The sequence below is a fragment of the Talpa occidentalis genome, unplaced genomic scaffold, assembly GCF_014898055.3.
Source record: "Talpa occidentalis isolate TD23 unplaced genomic scaffold, MPIMG_talOcc4v2.1 talOcc4.3, whole genome shotgun sequence".
Taxonomy (NCBI): domain Eukaryota; kingdom Metazoa; phylum Chordata; class Mammalia; order Eulipotyphla; family Talpidae; genus Talpa; species Talpa occidentalis.
In genome coordinates this window covers 110,315,084-110,341,866 of record NW_023603184.1, presented here as the reverse complement: position 1 = coordinate 110,341,866, position 26,783 = coordinate 110,315,084, and the positions used below count along the sequence as shown (strand labels likewise).

The 26,783-nt window shown below is 36.5% G+C and overlaps 1 protein-coding gene and 1 long non-coding RNA gene across 5 annotated transcripts in view; one reads left to right on the top strand and one right to left on the bottom strand.

Annotated features, from left to right (window-relative positions):
- Positions 1-15,118, bottom strand: part of ITPRID2 (ITPR interacting domain containing 2) — a 37,711-nt gene extending 22,593 nt beyond the window's left edge. For all 3 annotated transcript variants that reach the window (XM_037523662.2, XM_037523663.2, XM_037523664.2), the window contains exons 1-8: positions 14,863-15,118; positions 14,457-14,502; positions 11,141-11,190; positions 10,225-10,281; positions 8,000-8,039; positions 7,814-7,912; positions 6,414-6,622; positions 4,850-5,553 (exon numbers count right to left, since the gene is read on the bottom strand). In XM_037523662.2, the coding sequence (XP_037379559.1) occupies positions 4,850-5,553; positions 6,414-6,622; positions 7,814-7,912; positions 8,000-8,039; positions 10,225-10,281; positions 11,141-11,190; positions 14,457-14,502; positions 14,863-15,079 (1,422 nt within the window). In that variant the 5' untranslated portion in view covers positions 15,080-15,118. The remainder of the gene's footprint in view (positions 1-4,849; positions 5,554-6,413; positions 6,623-7,813; positions 7,913-7,999; positions 8,040-10,224; positions 10,282-11,140; positions 11,191-14,456; positions 14,503-14,862) is intronic.
- Positions 15,119-15,529: 411 nt separating this feature from the next.
- LOC119255997 (uncharacterized) overlaps positions 15,530-26,783 on the top strand; it is a 50,077-nt gene continuing 38,823 nt past the window's right edge. For both annotated transcript variants that reach the window (XR_008553602.1, XR_005127601.2), the window contains exons 1-2: positions 15,530-16,358; positions 17,835-17,901. This is a non-coding gene — a long non-coding RNA (uncharacterized LOC119255997). The remainder of the gene's footprint in view (positions 16,359-17,834; positions 17,902-26,783) is intronic.

Here is a 26,783-nt window from a genome sequence, read left to right as displayed (position 1 = left end):
TAAAAATCAGTCACCCAGTAACAAGACTTCTGATGAATACTTATCCTCAGTATACTACCTTCAAGATGCTACTCTTTGGCATAATGATAATAATATTCTGCTCTCATAAACTGCATAACTGAAAAAAGATACATATTTAATTGAAAGAGATGAGAGTTACAGTTTACTAATAAAACTACTAAAATCAATGTTCTCCCTATTTATTCAGCAAAATCATCAATCACTGTTGGTATCAGAAAGAGCCATACTAGTGATAATAGGTCACAACTGCACGAAGTAAAGTAATAAAACTCAAGATGGGGTGCACTGTAGAAAATTATGAAGGAAATATGGAACAGATTTATGTGGCATAATTTTTCCCCTGTTTGGTCTTAAAATCTCAGTAAAACTCTGGTCACTAGCTATAGGTTGCCTTTCATGATTAATATTTGTTAAAAATTGCTGACTAAGTTGAGTGATGGGTCATAGCAGTTCCTTATGTGATTTTTTTTTAATCTTTGGGTCAAGTATGAAATTTTGAGTAATATATTTTTTTTTTTTAAAAAGACCACCAAGATACCAAAACAATAAAAGTGCTTGGTCCTAATGTTTGGAGAGTTAAAGACATATGAAAACACGTTTAGAATAACCCATACATTTAGGTTACTTCAGTTAAAAAATGTGTTAGTAAAAGCAGTTATCTTTTTGATCCATGTCCTCCTACATGGCAGGTACTGACTTTGACTTAAGCTTTGCAACATTTATCTTCACCAAGATACACTATCTTAGCACAAAATTACTGTATTGCATTCTACACACCAATAGCATGCATGTTGTCACAAAAATAACCTTTCTTCTCAGGTTTAAGAGACATTGCATAGTAGTTTTTAAAAAAGAAAATCAATTATTAATATACAAATTGATTTTCAGTGATATACACCTGAAATATAAACATGTTATAATGAAATATGACTTCATTAAAAAAATCAGCACGGAAGCTTTAGAAATTATAATTCTGTGTAATTATTAAGTACATCTCCAAAAATTCAAAAGGAAGCATTATTTTTCCAAAATGGTAGTATGGGGCTGTCTGCATCAGATGACATGATTTCTTATCTAATGTCTGATATTATCAACCAATCTGACATTTAGCAAGCTGTATGATGTAGTCTTTATACAAAGATCTGAACTTAAGTTTTATTCATGCCACTCAGTTTTCTTAACTGCAGAGTAAGGTTTAAAACTTCTAAGGATGACACAGGTTGATCAAATTGTGATTGTAAAGTATTCTGAAACAGTAAAGATTTACAACAGCAGAGCACTTTCTGACATCCTTCTGCCCTTCTCCTTGGTGCCCCTGTAAGCCATTGATATGATTTCTTGGAAATTATATCCTCAGAAAGATTGGGGATAAATGCTACCTCATCTGCAAAGGGAGAAAACCGAAAATAATTCAAAGTTCCATTTTGTTGTAGTTTACTATTCTATATTTATTTGAAAATTGCACCTTGTAATAAAACCTTTCAAGTTTTATACACACACACACACACAGTTTACTTTTAATGTCAAAAAATGTTGACCTCATTCTCTTAGATAAATAGCAAACAGCAAAAACAGCATTTAACTGTTGTGAAATAACAGACATCCAAGCACATGTCATCTTTTAGAGCTTATATTCTATTACAGACATATTATCTGCCTTCAAAACAGACAGATGTTAAAGGCTAAATAAACAACCATCTGTCAAATACCTTACTGATGGTAATTGTTTTAACTTAAACCCATAAATAAAAAAGAATCCTGAAACTTAATAGCTAAAAATAAGTAATGAGGTATGTTATTGACAATTGTTAAATTAATAATCAGTGTAGGGCCTCCCTGGTGGCGCAGGGGATTAAGCACCACATATGAAGCAATCCGTAGCTTCTGCAGCACAAGTTCGATCCCCAGCTGGCCAGGGAGAAACCCACATGGCGAGGCAGACCTCTTCTGTCTCGCCCGCTGCTCCCCTCAGTGGTGTATTTTAGTCAGTCTGCCTGTTCTGTTCCCCACTCGGTCTCTGGTGGATCCTCTCACCACCCCCGCATCTCTGGCCTGTACCCCAGCTCTTGTATGCATAAAAATAAATAAATCTTTAAAAAAAAACCCTTTATTAAAAATATAAATAAAAAAATTAGTGTAAAGAGGATTATAGTTACTAAAACTTTAGTAGTTTATAAAAATATGCGCACATTCATTAATACCTATATTTGAATATAAATTCATTTATAGCATAGAGAACAATATATTTACAGAAACAGATAAAAATACTTCCTCTAACATTTTTCTTTACATCTAAAATATGAATAATGCTTATTGAATAGGATCACATTGTGGTTTAAATGTGAATCATTTCTAACACTAATCTATGACTCTAAAGAGTTACCATGATGTATTTATTGAAAGTAATTTCAAAAAAAACACAAGAATTATTAAGGCTAGTTATTAAGAACTAGGAAATTCAAAAGTAGAGATGTACAACTTTTAGATACACCGAAACATTTTTAAACATTCTACAAACTTTTTATAGGCATATTCAGTTAATTGAAAATAAACTGGCCCTTCCTTTTTAACATGAGAAACACTTTCATTCTCCAAGGTCTGGGTCAAGCCTGTCACCGATTTCACTGCCTTCACATTGAAATATTCCCCCTCTTTGCTCCTGGAGTCTGTCAGATCTTACCTTCTGCCCCAGAGGGGTCTGGAGCTTCATGCAGAGCTTGTCTGCATCATTTTCTCCCCCCAGTTGCCCAAAGCAGCTGGCAATAAGTTCATCTACCTGAGGAATGACTTACTGAGCATGTACACTCTGGTATATTTATTTTCTGTTTTTACAGGAAGAAAGCTAGCCAATAGGAATCAAATCTCAAGGGAAAGGGGTACAAAAGAAAACCAGTAACAGCCTACTTTGAATGGAATCTAAAAATTTGCCTCAACAAAATTGTTCTCTTCATGTCAGTATGATTCAGATCATACTTGGGGGAAGAGGAAATTAAAGAAACACATTATTTCCCTTCTTTATCCATTGTTCCCCAGTTCTCTTTAAAGTTCCCCAAGGGATGAAAACAATTCTCGGAGGAGGTTTTTAATCCATACTTTAAATATATCTTAAGAAAAAATTCTCCATATTTACAATGTAGCTATGGTAAGATCATATATTCTACTTTTAAAATCTTCCACTATTTTTCAAACATCAAAGCATGTATTTCAAAAAAACAATTGTTTAGTTCAATGTCTTATTACTTTCTTCACTGCTTTTGCCAGTAGAGGGAGCAAAAAAAAAAATTCACCGTTAACTGGCTGTCAAAGGGCATCTATGTGGCACAATATAAACATTTAAAAGATCCTATGTATGTAGTATGAATACAGCTTTGAATTCAAGAATTCTAGATATTAAAAACAACATGTAAGAATACCTTCTCATCAGTCACTGATACCAGATTTGCATGTAACATTTTAATTTTATACTCTACTATTATACTAAAATAAGGAAACTAACTGTCATATCTGATTGACAAAAGAGAGAGGCTAAGGCAATAACTTATATTTTAAGTGCTAAAGTTTAGACCAAAACAAACTCAAAAAAGTACTCAGTTAATGGAACATAAAGGTTTAATTAAAGTAGCCATCATAAAGCAGTCATTTCCCAAATTTATCTCATGAGAAATGATATGAGGCATTAAATAGAAGTATAAAAACATAAAGAAATAAAGGAAAAAGATTAAAAATAATGTGAAATATTTTAAATGGCTGGTCCTGATCTCTCTTGACTTCAGTTTTCGGTTGGAAGTATTAAGACACATTCGAAGACTACAGAAAAGGTAAATAGCCACCTCAGCAACTGAAATTTTGCAATAAAGTAAAAATCTTCTCAGTGTGACAAATACCTAACAGGACATTTATTGGCAGAATCAATTATCCTGTTTTCCAATTCCCTAAAATAATGGCATGTAATCCTAAAACTACTGTAAGTAGCAAAACTTTTAGGTAACAAGTTTAAAAAAGAAAACCTACCCATTATGTAACATATGTAGCTAGCCTCAACTCTTTAGCATGTATGTTTCAACTTCCTCATGGGTAAAATGATACACTACTGCCTGATTCACAACTGAAACAGAAAAATACTTCAAGGGCCTAATACTGTACCTGTCACAAGATTGGTGCTTGATAAACTTCAATTTCCTGCCCCAAGCAATACAATTTCAACACAGAATTTATCAGCTCTGAGAATTCAAGTGCAGTTTTAGTTGCAGGAATATTGTCACAGAACAATAAGAACCAACCAAACAATGGTCTTTCTCTGCAGAAGCCCTGATAGTAGCCTTTCAAGGCTCCTCCTTCAAGGCTTCCCCCTCTATTCTCCCATAACCAAATCTGTCTTCAACTGCCTTCTTTAAACTTATCCTTTCTACTGAAATACTTTAAGAAAAGCTTGACTAAAGGCACACAGCAATTCAGGGGCAGAGACAGAACTTGAACCCGTTTGATTTCAGAGCCTATGTTTTTAACTATTATGCAATATTTAATTGAACTTGAAAATATTCTGGAAGGACTTTCTTAGGGGATGAAAATCTTAAACAGAGAGAAAGGGGGTTAAAGTTCAAGTGCCAGTAGTAAATGACAAGAGAATCCAGAAAAGCTGAGGAGCTGTCACATTACCTTAACATCACAGTATCCTGTGACCAATTCTTGCTTTGTGAAATACAAAATAAAAAAAACCTGGAAAGTCAAAATTAGGGTGACTTTTTCTAGCATAGTCAGTTTTCATTTTATAACTATTTTTGGCACTTTTTCCCCCAATTTAAACAGGCCTCAGTAATTTTTTACCTACCTCTTCCATTTCAAAGGAGTCCTTCTGCTGTGCCATTATATTTCTTATAGATGGGATTGTCAGCGGTGGTGCATATGGTTCTTTTTCAGGTATGGACATGGGGACATTTTTCAGCTCACTGCTATTTTCCAGCTCACTATGGCTGGGCATGTGGAACCCACCTACATCAGGTTCCATAGTAACAGATTCCTCACCCAGTTTATTCTCATGACTTTGAGTTCCTTTGCTTTGTTCATTTTCAGTTTCTTGATTAAAATTACTATTTGCTTCATGAGAAAGCTTATTAATGTCAGCATTCTCCATGACAGATGCTGAACTACCTGAAACTTCTTCTTTTACTGTAGCCAACATAGAAGATGAGTCTTTTTTCTTTACAATTTTTTGAGTCTTTGGATCATTTTTATTGCTACTTTCTTCACTCACTGAAACATTCGTAACTTTTCCTTTTTCAACTGCTGGAGAAGGACTACCACCACCTTCTCCTTTCTCTGTTTTATCAACACATAAATTTAGTTTTGATAGTGTTTTCATTAAACGATTTGCAGTGTTACTTCGGGTTAAAGGTGGAGGGGAGTCTGTCTCCTTGGTAGAGGTCACTGAGGACATACTTCCAATTCTCTGCAGGGGAGTCCCAGAGACTTGGGAATATAAAGAAGAAAATGCATTGGCCACAGTAGTAAGCACTTCAATTTGACGAAAACGGCCTACAAAAAGAAAAAAAAAAAATAGATTATACACACATCACACACACACATATATATCTGTGTTCATACACACTTATTTTAAATCATTATTATTGCTAGAATTCCAATAACTGAACTTCAATTACAAAAATTATAAAACCAGATATCCCCCCCGCATCTGACATTTAAAACTTCTCTATTTTACTGGGAGAGGGAAGAAGACTTTCCACTCTGAACACCAGAATTTACCTTTGAATATATCAGAATGAAGCACAAAGCATGACAAGACTGTATAGAAAAGACTAGCTATTGATCTACAGTTATGAATCTGTTTTTAGGTCTCAGATTTCATTAAGATTTTTTCAAACATGCTCCTAGTAAAGTGAACAGAGATCGATATTTTAGTCCTAACTGAGGGAAGTTGGGGAAAAGACTTCTGATCTGTTAAAGCTGATCCAAGGACTACCCAATGATATCATTTTTTGGAACTTCTGGTCAACAGTAAAAAATAAGCAAGGCTCAATGTGAATAAAAATGATTAAATTAATAAAATAATCATGTGTTTTATATTTACAGAGAAGCGTCTAAAACTGACTGACTTCATTTGATAGTAACAGGCCCCTTCCCTACTTCTTCTCTTCTTCAACAGCAGCAATTAAGAGATAAATTTGAATAAGCCATGACAACACTTTTAAGTCAAGATGTGGGAAAGAAAGGAAGAACAGGTAAATTAATTTCTATAAACAGGATAATAAAAATTCAGAATAAGTAAATGTTATTGTGCTAATTAATTAGCCTCAGTAATTAAAATTTTCAAAAAAATAAGATCTCACTGTGGGTATTGCAATTTAAAAGAATATGCTAACATTTAAAACCCTTACTTGTTAAAGCATAATTTGGATTTTCTACTTCCATCCGTTGCATCTGAGCACTTAAAAATACTTTAATATCTATCCCTCTGGCAAATGATGATGAATTAAAAAATCTGGAAGGAATTTTTGAAGCAATATCTGGTTCATCGCGTCCAAATCCAAGGTTATAAAGAATTTCTTCAGGATCTTCCTCATAAAGTTCCAACAATTCTGAAACACTACAAAAGAAGGGGAAAAAAAAAGAAACATCAAGATAAAATCAGTTTATAATACACCTCACATAATACGTGAATTAATGTTCTTTCCAGTGATAAAATATATTTCTATAGTTTCTGTTCTTGAAACCATTACTTCAACATCTTTATATAGTACATGCTAAATGTGAAATATAACACTTAATAGAGTCCATTCTCTCAGGCTGTTTGTATTGGGTAAAAAAGTTAACCCCTAACAACACACTAGAGACTCTTTGATTCCTCACCTTATTTTTTTGGTCATTTTAAGAGATTCTCAATAAAGTAGCTAAAACCACAGGAGGACATATGAGGAAAAATAAGAAATGGATTAAAGTAGAAGTGACAAGGAAAAGTATACTAGAAAGTTGGTAGAACATTAGAATTAAGGGATATTCTAGAGAACTTCAGTTTTTCTGCTCTCTTTGTCCCTCAGTAGAGCCAATACAGGTAACAACCTGATCTTAGACCTGAGGGAGGAGTCTATCTACTCCAACTTTTCTCTAATGTTTTCTACTGAGGAAGTAGGAGGAGTAAATTAAGGAGAGTATCGGTCTCACAAAGGCAACACCTTGCTCTAATTCCACTGGGAATTAAATTATGCCATAATTATCATATCATCATTCATACCAGTGATAATCTAAGCTTTCTCAGACTCACTGAGGAAAATAGGAAAGTTAGAGATGGAATTTGAACAGAAGGCCAATATAACAATTTGGTTTAACAGTTTAAATTGGTTCCACAGGCATATGCATTTGCTTATTTTAGTATATATATAAAGACCTTTGGTTTAATATGATGAAAACAAATCTTTGTTTGAATATCAAGCTTTAAATTAGAAAGGCTTATCCTGATTCTTATGTCAGAGTAATTTAATATCCTAATAAAATGGAGAATGTTGGAAGCAAAAGTTGCTCCACTATGGCGTTCTTTCAAGGTGGTGATGAGGCTCAAAATGCTGACTAATCCTCAGCCGCACTATAAATATATTTGTTGCTTTTAATTTAACCTTATTTAAAAAAAAAAAAAAGAATCTGCTGAGTTATGCTGATTCATGAAACACTCTGAAATCCTTTTAATAACTGCATACTACCAGGACAAATCTAAAACTTAAACAGTGACGAGCAGGTCATCTATAACACAACTTAATTGTACCATCATTTCAGAATAAGTTACCTTGAGACTGTCCCACTACTTTTCCCAGATCCAGTGGAATTCATACTTCTCCCTTTCTGATGAAACTGTAGTCTTCTCTCTTTGGCCAAGATGTTACTGCTATAAACAAAATTGGATTATATTAAACCTTATTTTCATAAATATTCTTCATTTTTAAAAAGATAGAGAACAAATACAGCTACATACCAGTTTTCAATTCGAGCATCAGTTTCATGGAGGTGGTTGGCTACAGGTAAAAAAAATAAATGCACATCACAATTAGTACGACAATAACTACATAATGCAATCATTAAGAGAACAAATTAACCACAGTATTATTGTCTAATATGCTAAACTCCTGTCTTGGTTCATTAAGTCTGTGTCATTAAAGTAATACACTACACCGATAAGAACAGAACCAGTACTTTTTTGGAGGTGTTCTTATTTTTAGCAATGTAAAACTAATTATTCCACCTGAATGCTTAAAGTAAAAAGACAAAGATAACCAATTGAATTTCCTTAACAATTTAGAAGTAGTAAGAGGAAGCTATAGCGCATATGTGGTTCTAATAATTATACTTAAATGCTGTTACTAAAGAATACCTAAAAAGCAAAATATAACAAACAGTATGATTTAAGTGTGGCAATAGAATACACATACATTTCTAATGTAGTTTTTTTAAAGGCTGAAAATCCATTCCAGGTACAACTAATTTTTCATGTACATATTTTGAAAATTTCTACTAATTACAATGAAAGTTTTCTTTTAAAAATAGCCCTTCAACTTTATCCTAGCTAGCTTTACAGGTTCTAAACAGACAAATACTGTTAGTGTTAAATTTACATTTAATCTTTATAGACCACTGTAAGAATTATTTACAAACATATCTATTTCAGCACATTGGCTTTTTGTTCATTTCTAACCTGCAAAGTCATGGCAATTTCTTATGTTTCTTTTTATGTACACCATAAAGGTGGCTAACACTTTGCACTCAATAAATATTTACTGTGGTTGAAAATAATCTTGAAATAATTTTCAGTAAACAACAGAGTAGCTCCACTCGTTTATGGGACTTCATTTTAGGTTCTGGTTTCCAATAAAATCACTTGATATGGATAAACAAGCACAGCACAGAAGAACAGAAGATATTTAAGGAAGAAATATGCTGTATGATATAATGATGGGTACATGTCATTATATATTTGTCCACAGAATGTACAAGAAGAAGAGTGAATCTTAATGTAAACTATGGATTTTGGGTAATTAAGACACCACAATGTAGGTTCATCAATGTAACAAATCCACCACAGTCTGGTGATACTGACAGTGGAGAAGACTATACACATATGTGTACAGCGAGTTTATGGGAAATCTCTGTACCTGTCCCTCAATTTTTCTGTAAACTTAAAACTGCTCAAAAAAACCCTAAATATTGTGAAACTACTAAGGGAGATATCAAAAGTGAAATGCTTTTTAATAAGGGATTGAGAACATAATTAAATGTGTTGATTGGGAGGCAGTTAACTTACACTCTTTATAGAGTTTATTTTCACAAAAACACATTAACAGAAATGATAAATACTAATATATTCACATATTCTAGATAGTTCAATGTTAGAAGGTTCTACGGAAATGATTATTATAAGATTGATTTAAAACACCAAGAGCTCAATGACATTAAATTCAGCAGATAAATTCATTATTCAATTTAAACAGATTTGATAAAATCCTTATTTCTTTTTTTTATAAAAAGCACAGGCTAAAAACCTAGCTATATACCAGTAATTTTAAAATAACTATAAAATAATTTAAAAAATCTTAACTTTATATTGTGGATAGTTTTAACACGATGCCACAGGATGATTATACAATGTGTGAAATTTTAAACAGTACAATATATTCTTTAAATGTTAACGCAGATGGGAACAGACATCAGCATAATGGTTTCTGATTAAATTCTAATAATTATTTTTATCCTTTAATCTTTTAAATATCTGGTTAAAGAAGGAGAGGAAAAGACAAGAGCAAAGAGAAAGACAAGCTGCAGCTGTAAGTTTGACATAAGGCTATGTACCTCACACTAAAAATAAGCTTCAATTTAGTTTTCTCATTGTAAATATTTAAGCTTCCTTCCTTTTGCGGGACAATTCTTCCCTCAGTTATATTACCATGTTTGCCCCCAACAGTTCCTTTAAGCACTAAAGTCCAAGGAAGACATATGGCCATTTCATAATGGTTTTTCAGAGCCATTCTACATATATTCTATAGGCTTTGACTAGTTAATTAACACATAATAAGTTCGTAAAATATATTTGAGCCATTTTTAAGAATTTTAAATTTAGCTCTGAGTATGGTAAATCTGAAAGCACTAGATTTTCTCATTTCATTTTAACTGTAAAACTACATGAAAACACAGTTCTTCCAAACATACCTTCAGCTCCCAATGACAAATCATCTTCAAAACTTCCTCCATTTTTCACAAGCACACCTGAAACATTTGAAGATTCATCTTAGTTTTGTTTTTCTTACTTCCATATAAAATCATTGTTTTAGTTAAAATAAATTGACCAAGCATAGTATTTTATAAAATACAGTAGTGTTGCAGATCTAAATGTACTCAAAAATTATTCTGATTATATGATTTCAAGAAGAAGGTATAAGCTTTTACTTTAACATACAGAAACCATACTGTGCAGTCAGGTAAAGTTACAATAAACCAATCTATAGGATATTTTATACTACTATACTTTCACTAACAAAACATATCTTACCAAGAGTTTCATGGAAAACCAGATCCTGAAATAATTATTCCTTTAACCTCCCCATATTAAGTCAGAAGCTCAAGCAAGATTTTTCCCATATTGTGAATTTTTTTTTTTATATATACTTTGCCACTACCTGCACATTCTTGTACTTTGAACTTGAAAATTCTGTCTTGCACAGGTGGTAAAATTTCAGGTGTGGCAATTTCAGTTAACATAAGCAAAGAAATGCTGCACTAAGTTGCCCTAGTTAATATGTATCTTCCTTATGTTTACATGCCATATTTTTACATTAAATTAGTCTTTATAATATCCAACTGAACAATAAAAAAATAAGAGTTTCACATTGTGGAAAAGTTGGGGAATTTGCTTAAACTCACCACTCTATGACAACATTTCTCCATTTTACCTTCTAGTCTTTACAAGAGCTGATTTTTTTAAACATGAATATCACCTTTATAACTCACATATGAGTTTTTTTATACATATATACAAAATACATATTCAGAGGACAAATATATATTCAGAAGACAAATGAAGCAGTCCCTCATAAAGAACGCATTTAGAAAGGCAACTTTCTCTTACCCTTGAGTGTACTATTGCTTTGTTCATCCAGCGAGGCTCCCAAAGGGGTACTGCAACCACATAAACATAAGCCTTAGTTTTAAAAAGCTGTCTGGAGAGCTTTCACTGCACAGCCTTACACTTAAAGGGTTGTAGTTAAGCAAGCGTCTAATCATAACTCTCCTCCCAAACACATATGGAATGCAAGTGGATTACGTAAGTAATAACCTACTAACTAAGCAAATACCTATTGTCAGGTCAGTTTCACCCAGAATGATTTAATCACATGTCTGATCTGCCAGCAATTAAGAATAAGAATGACAAATTACAAAGATATGAATTGTATTTTCTTTACGAAAGTAGAAAAAGAGAATAAGGACAGGCATTACGAAAATGTTTGCTCCCCTCAAACCCTTCCCTAGAAACAGGAAACAAAATTAAAAGAAAACAAATCTTTTCCTTAGTAAAATTAGAAGGTCAGAGTTTAGATAGAAGACTTAACAATTTTCTTAAACTTCATCTGATAAGTCTGTCACTAGCATTCTATAGCACTACACACTGCCTCCTTCACGCCAACTATACCCAATGACAGTTTTCTTTAACTTGAAAAAGAGTATTACTATACAGTCAGCTGGAAAAACATTTATCATGAACTAGCCATTGCTCAAATTCTTTCACATTCTTCAGCTCAAAGATAATGATAACATCTTTTTTATAGATTTCTTTTTAAATGCATTTTTTCCTCAAAACTAAAGTAAAAAGTACAACCCTAAGTCTGAAATGTTTTACTTTGAAAGTTCTCTTCTGTTATACTACTTTTCATCAGTAACAGTCTATACCTGTTACAAATTCACACCACACATGGGATCAATCATCAAAAATATCAACTTCAAAGAATTACCGAAATGCCAATTAAATGCTAAAACTTTCTGCAAGTGAATATACAAGTAATGGCAGTTCTTTAAAAATTAGTACATTTAAAATGTAAAAAAATCATAAGCAACTACCATAATGACCTCTGAGTTAAGTTTTTACATATATTTTAATAAAACTCTTTATTTTTCTTCCCTGGTGGCTACTTTCTTAATTAAGACAAAACATTATTCCTCCTGTGGATGTCTCTACTAGTCTGTGTACTAACAGAAAATGACAAGCGGAATCTAGCTGGCATTCTTCAAAAACAAGTCTCTCACTTTTTAATAGCTCTTTTACAAATTCTATCAAAAGCCCTATCCCTTCTTAAGTGCTAATTCAAGCAATGTTTTCACTTAGCCAAAAAAAAAAAAAAAAAAAAAAAAAAGGTTATCAAAATAAAGACTCCCTTTAAAAAAAGACAGCATGGTATTTAGGATATTGAGAGCAAAAAGAAAAAGACTATTTGAAAACTAATCAGGGGAAAAATGTTATCTTCAGATCATTTGTATAAAATCTACAAAAATAATACATACCCAACTCTAGAAAGTATCCTAAGTTTCTATATAAAAAGAGAATACAGTTGCATATTGCCTAGCAGTCAAATCTGTGATAACATAACCGACATTAAAAGACTATTTGTTCTAGCTTTCCCTGAAGCAAGTGAATGCCCCTTTTGTACAGAAAAGGTGCAACTGTAGGGAACAAGGAGGAAACCTATAAAGGAAGGAGGAACAGAATATACAATCCACCTACATAAATCAAGATTGGCAACAAAACTTCCGAAATTTTCAGGGATGACGTGTTCTGGTGAATGCTAACATTTGCCTCACGCATTTATCTTAAAAGATGCACTAATCTCTATTTTTCATGATCTCTTACACAATCTTCATTCCTATACATAATCAAACAGAAATGTTATTCTTCTCTTGCTGTTAAATTTTTGTTTAATTCTTCAAAACACATAATTGAACTTAAACAATGAAGCACTACAATTTATTTTGAATGACAATTTGAAGATTCTGAGTAGATCAATAATCTACTTAGTTGTATTTAAATCAAGAGTAAAATAGAAGATTTTAAAAGGCTTGGGTAAAAGTAACAAATCCTCTTCAGACACATTTCTAAGAGGAAACCTGAAAGATACTGGTTTCACAAGGTCTTTCCTAAAAGATCCTGAATATGCTTATTTAAAATGTCAATTAAATTTTACACTACCTTGATGTTTGACGACTAAATAAACCAATGACACACTACCATGATTTCTTAATCCATGCTCTGAGTGGAACCACCAAATAACAAAGGCCATACTCCTATACTTTTAACAATCAGGGTTTTGCATTAGAGCTAAATTGTTAATCTGGGTTCCAAGGATTTCAAACAGTGTATCTACATCTGTGCATCTTTAGACAGAAGGTCCATATATTTCACCATTATCTCAGGTTAAGAAGTTCTGTAGTAAAGATTGTTTAGTAAGGCCCCAGGGAATTAGTCAAAACAGAGTAAGAGTATTGGCCAATATTTTATCTAGTTTTCAGGGGAGAAAAATAAATTGGGAAGTATTTATTCCCCCCCCATGTCCACTCCCCCCAAAAATTCTAAAATCTGGTCCTTTAAGATTAAGGAATGCCCAAATGAGATGGAAAATAAAATGTGCGGAAGCAAAAACCTTAAAATGTGACAAAGCTACATTTTCACACGAGATTTTACAAGAAGCAAATTGAGGGGAAAAAATAAAAATATGAAACAAGCACATTTCACTGTAGCAAGATTTTCTTGCAGTATGACTCATCACCTCTGTACTTCATCAAACATTTTTTAACAGTTGCCAAAGCATGTAATTAAACAGATTTATGCAGTCTGAATGCTTTCAAAGCTCTATTTCCCTTCTGTGAATTCCAGTGCCATCTGACGAATGTCCAAGAAGTAAACTACAAGAACAAAGTTAGTTTTAATAGTTCTCCAAACAGAATTATGGCACAGAAAATAAAATTAAAGCCCAGTCAATACATTGAAGCAAATGGACTGATAGAAAACACGTCTGACAGGAAAATGATCGGTTGCCAGATGTACAGACGTCAAAACCAAAACAAAATATAACGCGGTATGGAATGTGGAAACCGTCTGCAATAAAGACTAGGCGAGCAAAATAACATGGCATGATTATCTGTCTTCCGTTTCTGATCTCTGATGCAAACATTATGGACAGGCTCTGGGGTCCTAACAACTGCAAAGCCCACAGGGTTGTTCACCAAAGAATCGGCAGCCACCGCACTCCCATGCCTCGGGCTCGGAGGAGGAAGCTCTCGGCGGGCTCACTTCCCGGGCGAGAGCCTCGCGCTGCCCTGGGACCCGCAGGGGCCGCGTCCCGCCCGCGTGGATCTGCCTCCGGGACGCGCGCGGCGCCGGGGAGGGGAGGACTCACCGGCAGTCCTTGAGCCATATCGCGATCTTCTCGTTGGGCACGTTTCCTGCGGGGCAAAGCGAGGGGACAGCGCGTTACCGACCCCAGAGGTCTGGGACAGCGAGGTCAACCCGGACACTCCTCTGCAGGAAAAACTCCCGGGGGACAAAACGCAGGCGGAGCAGCCCGTCTCCAGCGTCCATCGGAAGGAGACCAGATGGCACCGGAGCGCCCGGAGACGCCCCGCCAAGCGCGCCCGCTCACGGGTCGGAGAGTGTCCTCCTTTCGCCCCGCGCCACCCGCCCCGGCGAGTCAGGGTGGCCCTTCCAGACCTCGGGGCAGTCGCCCGGTCGCACGAGCCCGTCCCCCGCCCGCCCGCGCGCGCCCCCACTTCCCCGCCCGCCGCCGCCCGGCCCGGCGCACCGACCTCTCCCCGCAGCGGCCGGCAGCTTCGCGCCGGGGAGGTCCTCGTCGTCGTCCTCGTCGTCGTCCTCGTCCTGCGTCGTCGCCTCTGTGGACAGGTCCTCAGCCTCCGACGCCTGCCAGGAGCCGCGGCACTTGGCCCAGGCCTTCCTCCGGCGACTCGCCACTTGCCACTCCAGTTCCTCCTCCGCCTCCGCCGACGCCGTCAGGGGCCGGTCCATCGCCGCCCCGGGGGCTCCGCAGCCCAGCCGGACCCTGCACGAGAGGCGGCGGCCGCGGCGGGGACCCCCGCCCGTGATGTCAGCGCCCGGCCGGGCTGGGGGCCCCGGAGATCGGGAGCCGGCGCGGGCGCGAGAGGAGGAGGAGGAGGAGGAGGAGGAGGGACGGGAGGGAGGGAGGGAAGGAAGGGGAGGGAGGGGGCGGAGGGCCCGCGCTTCACATGAAGCCGGCGGGCGCGGCGCGGGAGCGCGAGTGGCCTGAGCGAGAGCTGCCCGGAGCCCGGCGCCGGCCGGCCCCCGCCCCCGCCTCCGCCCGACGCGTCCGGGTCCCGGCCGGCCGCCGCGCGTCTGCGCGCCCCTCCCTCGGCGGCGTCCACGCCCCCTTCCGGCTCGGGCGCGCGGGCGGGGCGCGCGCGGGGGCGGGGCGCGCGGCGGGGGCGGGGCCGCCCCTCGCCCGGGCTGGCTGACGGGACGCGGTTTGTTTGCGTGTTTGTTTGTTGGTGCCGGTTCTTCCTGTCCGCCTCTCTGGCCCTCTCGGAAACGGGCATAAATGGAAAGGCCGAGTCTCACAGGCCGCCCTCCCCGCGGCTGACCAGGGTCGCCTTGGGCTCGCTGAACTGGGCCTGTGAGAAGTCGCTTTGCCCAGTCGAGCGTTTAGCGACCGAGAAGTGGTGGATCGAGTGGAAGGGAAGAGGCGCGTAATTGGCGTTTCTTGTCAATTAGTCAAAACTGAAAAAGACCAAGCTCCGCGCAGTGCCACTGGCATGCTTAAGAGCGTTTTCTCAGGGTGGTTGTGGTACGTATGCAAATGCATTAAGGAAGAATATTTAATCTGCGACTTCAACCGTGAAGTTAGAGCAAGCGATAGCTCAGAAAATGCAGAAAAAGCTGCTTGGAATTTTGGTCTCACGCGGTGCTTCAAGAAACGTGACGTCAGTTTTAAAACTAGGGTTGAGCATTCCCTTTTGTTATTTTTTTAAATCTCAGCAGAGATGATGAAATCCTATTCAAAACCAGTCACAGACTTCTCGTGGTTTACTAATAGCCACAAGATCATATCCAAAATCCAAATCACTTTCCAGAGCCCTCATAATATCATCCTGGGCCTTATTTATTCTGTGAAATGTAAGAGTTCTACAACAGTGATATCTCATGGACTTGCCATTTCATTATTTCTTGGTATCATAACGACTTTACAGTCTCCTGGAGTCCTGGAGAGAAATGCAGCTGACGATGTAATGGCCCTCCAAAAAGACCAGGCTCTAGCTGCCTTGCAGGACAGGTGAGCAAAGGAGAGAAAGAGGGTGCAAGAGGCACTGAAAGCACGGTCAAAAGCCACAAAGAACAAAATATGCTGTCTTCCCCTTTTCATCCAGGCACTGTGCCCAGCTTTAGTTCTGTCATCTCCACATGCTATTGCTAGCTAGTATGCCTTCACCCCTCAATTCATCCCTGTTCTTTCTGTCCAATGCCTTCATGATGTTCAGGATCCAAGTGAGCCAAAACTTTTCCTGGGTCACATGTTTCCACCACTCCTGGCCACCTCTTGCCCTGATGACAACTGAAAGGCTGTATGATTTATTTGGGGACTGAATTGTGCAGTAAATAATATCACTGGCTTCAGAAGATATGTTTAACTGCCCAGTTAGATTGCAAAGTGTGGGAAATTAAAGAGCTTTCTCACTAATATTCTTGTAACCCTTACACTTTAAGTACTGCGCTGATCCCACAAAAATCAATGAGTTCTCTTGGAGTAAATTTTCTGTTCCTTAAGTTCTATAGAATGAACAGTCAAAAGGATAAAATATTTGCCTCATTTTTTCCGAGGCCTATTTAGTTTGTTGTTTAAATACACTTTTAGACAAGAATTCTTGAGAAAGGCAAACATAAACCATATTTTATATTTAAAAGTATAAAATTGCCAAGCTACCAGCATCAAAAATGTAAAAGTACCAAACTATCAGAGTCAAATAATAAGGAAAGGGAAAAAAAAATGCCAGCAGGTAACCCTTAAAATAGAGGACAACAATTGTTGAATCTCCAGTAGCAACTTTATATTTTCTTATACATGATCATTTTTAATGCAAAATGTTGACGATATGGAAATAGTAGAGAAGGAAATCCTTGAAACAAGATAGTGCCTTAAAGGATAAGGAGTTTTAGTTGTAGTCTCAACTTTGAGACTTAAATACCCAACGTGTTTCATTTATTCAGTAATGAATGCCATACCACACATGAGATTCTATTTAGTTCTTCAAGGATTTTTTTTTAATTTGAAAAAGTTAAACTATGTTTAACCCAGTACCTAAAATTCATTTCAACATAAGATCTTGTGAGTCCCCTCTATATATACCTATTAAGATTTCCAGAGATATTATAATTATTTACAATAGGAGAAAAGAGAATGAAAGGAAAATGTCACCTAGTGTAGAGTTCTTCAGAAACTTTCAAAGATTTATTTACAAATCAATAATTGAACTATGAGGAAAGGTGTTTAGTCTGACATAGATTAGTTTTTTGATATATTCTTTTTAAAGTCATTATTAATCATTAAAGTATTTCTGGTTTATCTTGATTATTGTTTATGTTTTAAAGTAATAAACTGCATATTTAAGGTTAATAATTTAAACCTATTTCTTGTTAGGGTTTTCCTACAATTGCAAAAATTCAGAGGTTATTAGATTGGTTCATTATTCTTATAAATAAGCTTGGATATAGCATAATGACCTGCTCTTTTGATTTCCCTTATTTTCCCAAGTCACACCAGAAGGAGAAGATGTTAAGATCACAGGAACTTTGTCTTGCAAATCGTTTATATAATCTAGGTGAGTTATAAGTTTATATACTTTTGTTTTTGTGCATGCTGAAGACTTGTCATTTTATCACTCATTTCACAATTCCCAGATCTCTATTTGTTCAGTTTGTCACATTATGCTAAATTTATCCTTTTCTTGGTAAAATATTGTAGACAGCCTGTTTTCTTTTCAGTCACTCAATTCTCTGGTGTTTCTGAGCAACAGGTAAGAATGGGTCATCTTTTCTTTATCCACAATGGAATAAAACAAGATTATGTAACAGAATAGGCCTTACTTGGTCTGTTTCGTGAATTCATGAAACAACTCAAAGGAGGTTTTGAAACCTTTTTCACTGGACTTAGTTACACATGAGAAAGTCAAAATTTTTTTATCTGTAATCTTGATGGTCAAGTTTATAGGTCAGTGCTTTTTTTTTTTTATTTTCAGTCCTACCCTAAACTATTGTTTTTAAAGATCCCCAATATTTTTAATCAGAAAAGTCTTTAAAGAGGTATAGCTATCAAATATCAAATATCCAATGCTCAATCTTTGTCACTTGATACTAAACTTTTTTTTCCTGCAGTAGCACCAAAATAGGAGTATGTCATTATTGCATTTCCCAGTTTTGAGACTGTCCTATTATATGATCAATTTGTTGATATACACTTTCTTCCTAATTTAAGATTAATTTCTAGTACACACACACAAATACTTCTTATTTGGAACCATTTAGAACATTTTAAAAAAGTGGGTGATTTCACATACTTGCAAAATCTCCTTTTGCACATTTTATGAGGATGAAGAAAAAGAGGTTGGTGATTAGATGAACTATGAATCTAATAGCCTTAAATGGTACAGATATCATAAACAGTTCTTCAAAACACACACACAGACACACACAGTGTCTTTTCTTAAAAATAATTCTGTTTCTGAACCTGAATAAATATAAACTGCACTGGCCTCTCCCACCACATTTCCCTTCTCTAATCTCCCTTCTGCAGTTCCTTCATGCCCATCTTAGAACAAACACAATCTGCATTCAGAGCAAGACCATTTACAAGTTGAATGGAGTTATTTTGGGTGAGTCATTGAAAACACAGTACAAAATCCTTTTCTCACTCACCAGAAATGCATTTTTAAAACAAAGCCAAAGTGAACAAGGCTTGGCAAGTTTGAGGGTGAACAAAATGGGGAGAAAGCAGGGTTTCTGCCAGATACAGGCTTCTGCTAAACCATTTTTGGCTACTTCTTTACATCCTGCACTGCTAATTTCCTTTAAAATCACTACCCCACCACCAGCCACCCCTCCCAGAAAAAAAATCATTTGCAGGTAGGAGATCAAAATAAGGATACCTCATTTTGACCAACGCTGTGACATAGATCCTTTCTCGCTTAGGGATAGTTTTAAATCCCCCTTTTTGTTATTTTTTGACCTAGAAGCTGTAAAGTGTATACACTTACTAATCCCTTTCTGATTAAATAATTTTTGACACATTAATGCCCATAATGGGTAATTTTTAGAAAGTTGTATAGCCTTTCAATATGCAATCCATTAAATTGCTTTTAAAATTAGTGAAATTCCCTGAGCTAATCAAACAATAAACTATTAAAGGAACTAGAATTGTAGAACATAAAATTATAAGCTAGATTCTAATAGGCTTTTAAAATTGAATTAATAGGGTAAATAAAAGTATACACAATGGCTTGATAAACTTTGGATATTTAATATGCAGGCATTCAAGATTTATGAGATGGTGTAGGTTTTTACTTAGCTATCTATAGAACATAGTGCACTAACCCTTTATCTTGCAGAGACCTTTGTATCAGAAATACAAGTGATTATTCTTCCACAACCTGGTGCTGATCAATTGAGCCTCACATTTCATGAATGAGAAACCTAAAGTCAACAGGGAAACATTCTTAGATATACAAAGGCAGTTAGAACTCTTTTGTTATAAAATTTGATAGTTTCTAAGAGTTACCTTTAATGCTGTTGACACAGCATCATGCTGTGTACTAATTAACACACTCCATAGGGACCCCAACAGTTAGATGCATGGGGCCTTACTGGGGGTCTATCCTCAAGGATGGTGACAGACCAGCTCTACTACAAGTAATTATACAAGTATTCTCCTTGAACTCCCTGCAAATTAACAGTTTCCACAAGGCAGGGTGACAGTAGTTGGTTAAAGGGAATGAAAACTGAGCTTGAAAGTTAATCTGGCTATGGAAGCACCAGGGTCATAATAAACAAACACATATTTCCTGCTGTAGTTAAGAGAATAGCAAAGAACTCTGGTTTCCCACATTTGAGGGAATTTTCTTCCCTTTCTGTTATAGTTAAACAATTGTTTTTAAGTTATAAAGTACTTAAACAGCCTTGAAAGCTTATCTCTACCATTTAAGTATGATTTTTATCTCATTCACTTGCATTTAGATATAATCTACATATGACCAAAAATTAAAGGACTAAATATCTATTGATGGGAAACCAAAACTAAGAACTTCCCCACGATCTTGTTTCAAAACAAACAGAAAAGTGAAGCAAAACACCATTAAAGTTTTGGGGGTGGGGTGGGCAATGAAGTTTATCACATCTGCTAGATGGCATGTTTGGCCTGGTTTATATTAGTACTAATCAAATAACTTAAAGTTGTATTTATTAATAGACTTATTAAATAAAAGAACTACAGGTTAAAGTTCAGCACATAGGTTGTTCTGCTTAATTTTTAAAAATCTCCTGAGCCCATGTTTTCAATTTATTTTAAAACAAGTCAGCCTAAATTGGCACCTTAAAATCATTACATACTCTAATTACAATAGTGCTGATACTCGGTTTTGAGAAAATGCTATTAGAAGAGTAATATTTCAGTGGTTCCAAGGAAATAACACTATTAAAAATGGATACTTTTGAGCTTTTGCTTTGTGCCAGACGTTATATATTTAGGGCTGGATTTATATAATTTTCTTTAATACAACAATGAAATTATTAGTCTCTCTTCACAGATAGGGAAACTGAGCTCAGACTGCATTAATAGTAATTGGCAGAGTGGAAAAAGAACTTTCCTCCTGCAACGCCTATGGTCTTACATAACTATTTTTAACTGGCTGGCCCCATAGTTCCAGGTTCACTATTACGTAAATATTAACAGTTACTTACTCTCATCAGACTGAAGAGATTTTTCACTAATAGCTGATAGGTAGTGGGCCAGCATGGCTCAGAAATGGAAAGAATGCTAGGGAAGTCATTACCTACTACAAGTCCCTTATTTAACAGGGGGAGAAAACTGAGCTCAGGAATTTTAAGTAACCTGCCTAATGTAGGTACTGAGTAACGTAGGTACTGAGCTCAGGAACTTTAAGTAACCTGCCTAGCGCTCTAGTTAGTAACAGAATTAATAAGGGATGAGAATCCATATCCTAACATTCCTACAACCACTTATCAAAGCAAAGGTGAAAAAACTTGTCACCACATCTTCTGAAAAACTCAGAAAATGGAAAAATCAAGGATTTTAGTATGCAGGCTTCCTACCAGTATGTAATATAATCTTCAGTAAGTTTGCCCAAAATTTATAGCTCCACTAGCCATATTTCTGGAGATGCCTCAATATTGGGTACAGTGAGAACTTTTGCAAGCTTGTGTTTGAGTCCTTCTGGGATACCATCTTTTTACTATTAGAGACAAATGCCCAAGCCTAGCCTATATCCCTAGCCTAGCCATATTTTTGAATTTGGAAAATTCGTCCCAAAGGGAACTATATTCATGATAAAAAAAATGAGAATAGAGAGAATGGCTAGTAACTTTTCAACCAAGCAAGTTTCAAGTGCCTGATTTAGGATATAAGGTTTTAAGATTTTACCCAAGAACTCTTTAAAACTCATTCTTGAAGAGAAGCAATATTCAGTTTTTCCAAAGCATAAAAATTTGGCCACTTCTGTGATTAATACATATAGTACTATATGTGAGTATTTCAATATATTAATATTTATTCATGATTTAAAGGAAAGGAGCAACGAGCTAGGTGCCTTGCGAGTATAAAATGATTTCCAAAAAGATGATATTTGCAGAATCATTGTGATTTGTGCAATGATAGCTCCCTGTATTGATTCTCAATATGAGCAGTGAGTGATCGGAAATGAGGTGCACAGTCTCTAATAAGGAAGCCAGAAGTTGTTAAATATATCACTCAGCTTTCCCTTTAGAAGCAGCTCAGGAAAAATATCTTTTTGCAATATTTGTCTGAGAAGTGTTGTAAATACTGAAGCGCTTTAATTTCCTGGACCCTAGGACTTGGCTAACAAAATTTCTCTTTTTACAATGATTACTAGAAAATTGAGAACCGCATATTTGCATCATCCATAGTAAATGGGTTATGCATATGGTATGCATCTTCAGCGTATTCATAGCTCTATTTTATCTCTGTTCTTGCCTTTTTTCTTGTTTTTTCTTTCTCTTACAATATTATTTTGTTATGTTTGATATTTCCTGCAACATGAAAAGGAATAACTAACTAAAACATATGAGAAAATTATGCAAATTTATATGTATTCTAGACAAATACATACATTCACAGAGGAATCTTAGAAGGGAAATAAAGATCTTCTGTTAAAATGGCAACATCATAGCTAAACATTTTTTTTTCCAAACATTTTGAAATTGTATTTATGACTTAGGAAAAAATTATTTGAACTTTGAAAATTTCTAACTATTTATTCCAGAGATAAAAATGTGGGAAGTATGTGCATGACCTCATGGAATGTGCTTCAATTTGATTATGCTAAAGCAAATAGGAAACTGCCATAAACTGAAGTTGGAATGGTAGGTGAGAGCCAAATTCCAAAGGTCTCAGTGTGGAGATGACATTATTTCCAGTGGGAAGTAGGGAGCAGCTTTCAGTTTTTAACTTATGTGCTTTATTGAAAGATAGCTGGTAACTATATAGTCGATACAGTATTGAAAGATAACTAGTAACTATATAGGTGATACAGTAGGGCATGCAAAGGCCTCTGGAAAAGGGAAGCAGTTCAAAGAGTTACTAATATGGGGTTTTGGGGGAGGGAAATTAAAGACCCAAGTTAGAGCAGTGAAGATAGAGTCTGAAATCAGATTGGACAGATCAGAAATGGGTGAGCAGGAAAAAACAGAGAAGTTTCCAAGGTTTGTTTTCTTTTTGCTGAATGGATAGGTATTGGTGGTATCATTCATGTGATGGAGAACTTAGGAGAATTGGATAAATTTGGCATTAATTTGGGAATAAGGAGAATAAGAGGGAGGAGAGGAAATGAATTCATTATTGGATGTATACAATAGGATCTATATAATACTGTCTATTATATAGGTCCAATATGTGAGGTACTTATAAGATATAATGATGAAGATGTAGCTCCAAGCATTCAGAAATAAAGAACTAGAACTCTGAATAAAAGTTTGCTTAAGTATTACAGGGGTGTGTGTGTGTGTGTGTTTAGAATTAGTAATACCAGATATCCATCTGTCTATGATCCTGGTAAGCCCTCTTCCTATTTTTCAAGTAAGCTAGTCCAAACCTACTGAGGCAATAGTCATCAATGACCTCTAAAATGCTAAATGCAGTGGATACATTTTAGCCCTCATTTTATAGACATTTTTATGATTTTTATGAAATGTTTATGATTTTTGCCAGGATTAACTGTTTCTCCCATTTCGTCCTTGATTTTACATTTCCTGATCTTCCTACTTCTTAGTCTTCTATACATTCATTCTTTTATCAGCTTTATTATTTTCTGCAAGTTCCTTTTTCTTAAATTCACACATTCCCCCCTGACTGAGACGGAGAAGATTTCCAGCATAGGAATTTTAGAGAAACAAACATTTTTTGAATGTGTTAAATTTGCAAATTCTATTGGACACACAAATGGATATGTTGAGTAGGTATTTGGATATGCATGTAGAGTTCAAAAGAACAGTTTAGACTGGGATATAAATTTAGGTTTCAACAGCATACAGATGGTATCTAAGGCTAAAAATATAGTTGGGGTCACAGGGGGGAATTGGTGAAAAATGAAAAGAAGAGATATCCAAAGACAATATGTAGGTGAGTGTATATATATGTACACAATATATTTACATATATACACCGAGTGTACTCTGAGAATTAGACCATCATTCACTGAAGGATGGAGACTGAGCTGTCAGAAAATTAGACTGAAAAATTTAGAATAACTTTATGCAAAATAGAAGCTGAACTACAAAGGAGAAAAGAGTACTTTTTTAAAGGTTATATACCCCTATTATATACTATTTATAAGCACATTGTAAATATTAGCTCATGTATTATATACCTATGATATATGTTTGATTATTATCCCCTTTTTGCAGATGAAGAAAATAGGGCACAAACTAGACATATGCTCCTTTCTTTTTTTTTTTTTTAAGATTTATTTATTTATACAAGCACTGGGTACAGTCAGAAGCGCGGGAGGGTGAGAAAATTCACCAGAGCCAGAGCGGGGAGCAGAACAGACAGACTGACGTAATACACTGCTGAGGGGAGTAGCGGACAGCAGGAGAGGTCTGCGCACCAAGTGGGACCCTCACCCGGAGGGTCGGGGATTGAACCGGCACTGCAGAGGCTGCGGGCAGCTTGGCAGCCCAGCGCTCAACCGCTGAGCCACCAGGTAGGCCCATATGCTCCTTTCCTAAAGGCACTCAGCTAGTAAATGGAGGAGCCAGGAAGTGGTTTTGGTGATCGGACTCCAGAGTGCATGTGCTTAAACACTTCACAATCCTGAGGCAATGATTTGATTTTATTTAGCTCACTTACTAACATTGGTGTTGAATATAAAAAAAACCCAAATTTTTAGATTCATTCAGAATCAGAGTTCAGAAGTTGAGCATGATGCAAGTTTGAGAGATCTAGGAAGTTGAGGGAATCATTGATAAATTAACCATAGAATTCAGTATAGACAGAAGGGCGGGAAGGGAAGTAGCAGGCTCAGAGCTTGAGTCTGCTATTTTAAAAAATTTCTTTTGAAATCAAGATTTTTATAGAAGTCAGGATAGTAGAAAGGAGCAGAAACTCAGAAAGGAACAGGAGGATAGTATGATTTTTTTTTTTTAATATTCATTACCCAATGTTAATTATATTTTTCTTTTTGTAAATAGATTTCTTTTTTTAATTGAGATATCGTTAGGTTCCCCCCGTCAGAATCACCTCCATAGTGTATCCACCATCATATCACCCACAGTCCACCACCAAAGCCCATTGTGCTGCTGTCCCTCTTTGTTCTTGCCTCTCCCCTCCCCGCTCCCTGCTCTGAATGCTTCGGTTTTTAAGTCAGCTTTCAAGGGTTAGTTTTTAAACTTGTCTTTATCTGATTCTTAGTTTAGCTTCTCAATATTCCACACACGTGTGATATCATCCAGTGTGATTTTGAAATGTAATTATGAGAGATGAGGAGTTGCTTGGGATGACTAGATAGCACTGGGATTGCTAAAGACCAAAGGACTTAAAGGTCTGTGCAGCAGAGGAGGTCAAGAAATTATGAATGCAGGGTGTTGGGTGGGGCATCTCTATAAATATTGAAGTCACATATGAATCACTCAAGATGAGACAGGAAATGGGGTGGAGAAAACAGCTCAGAGACCAGTGGATTGTCATGCAAGTTTGATGAGGGAATAAAAGATGGCATAAATTGAGAGACCAGGCTGACTTAATGAACAGACTGCTAGTCATTGAAGTCGTATAAGCCTGCTTTTCTTTACCTACCAGCCTCTGTGAGTGTGATTGGGTAACCAAAAGTGCATGGCACTGAGATGCCTGAACTGGCAGCATTCCTAAAGTGCTTTTCAAAGCCTTAAATTACCTCAGAGGTCCAACACATTAGCAAAGTAAATATTAACACAGATTAGTTTATCTAGCCCTTTAAAAACCATTATCACACAAATACAAATAAGGCCCTAAGGATATGGAGAAATGTTAAAAGGTGGGAGAGTAGAAGGAAGGGAACACAGGAAATTAAGGTACAGTTTGGCCATGGGGAATGTAAACAACTAAATAAAGGAAGGGGAAAGAACCAGCTATCTTTAACATGGAGAACCACCATGGAGAACCAACCTATATGTCCTAGGGATGATGTACAAAAGAAGAAATGTGCAAATAAACCAGATATCTTAGTTCAGAATGTTCAATAAAAATACTTTAGTTATTTCAGATGCAGTGATATGGCCTTTTATGGAACTAACAAATTAAGAGCTTCAAAAGCAAAATGAAAAATTTTCGTGAGAAAAAAAATCTTTCTCTGAATCAAAGGCAGACTGCATTATTTACACTTACAGCTTCATACTTAATATTGAAGGAAATTATGTTTTCATCATCAAAGCTCAGATTTGACTTAGTGACCTATATTGTTGGTTACCTACCAGCTCCTCCACTTCTTCACCAGTGAGACCTTTCATGCCACTGACTATGCACCTGTCATGCACTAAGGGATGTGGCAACCTAGGCTATGAAAAAAACCAAGATATTAACAAGTTTCCCAGATTTAGGAAATAGAAATGTAGGGAGCCAGGGGCCTTTCTGGTGGCGCAAGGGGTTAAGAGGCAACCTATGTAGCTATCCGCAGCCACTGAAGCATGAGTTCAATCCCAGCCACGGAGCTACCCACATGGTGCAGCAGACCTCTCCTACCTTGCCCGCTGCCCCCCTCAGCAGTGTATTTCAGGGGATCTACCTGTTCTGTTTCCCACTCTATCTCTGGTGAATCTGGTGAATCCTCTCACACCCCCCCCCCCCCCGCACCTCTGGTCTGTACCCCGGCTCTTGTATGCATAAATAAATAAATCTTAAAAAAAAAAAGAAATGTAGGGATCCAGCTAAATTTGTGCAAGATGCTATGCTATTTAACTAAAATCCAGATTTAATGAGGTGTCT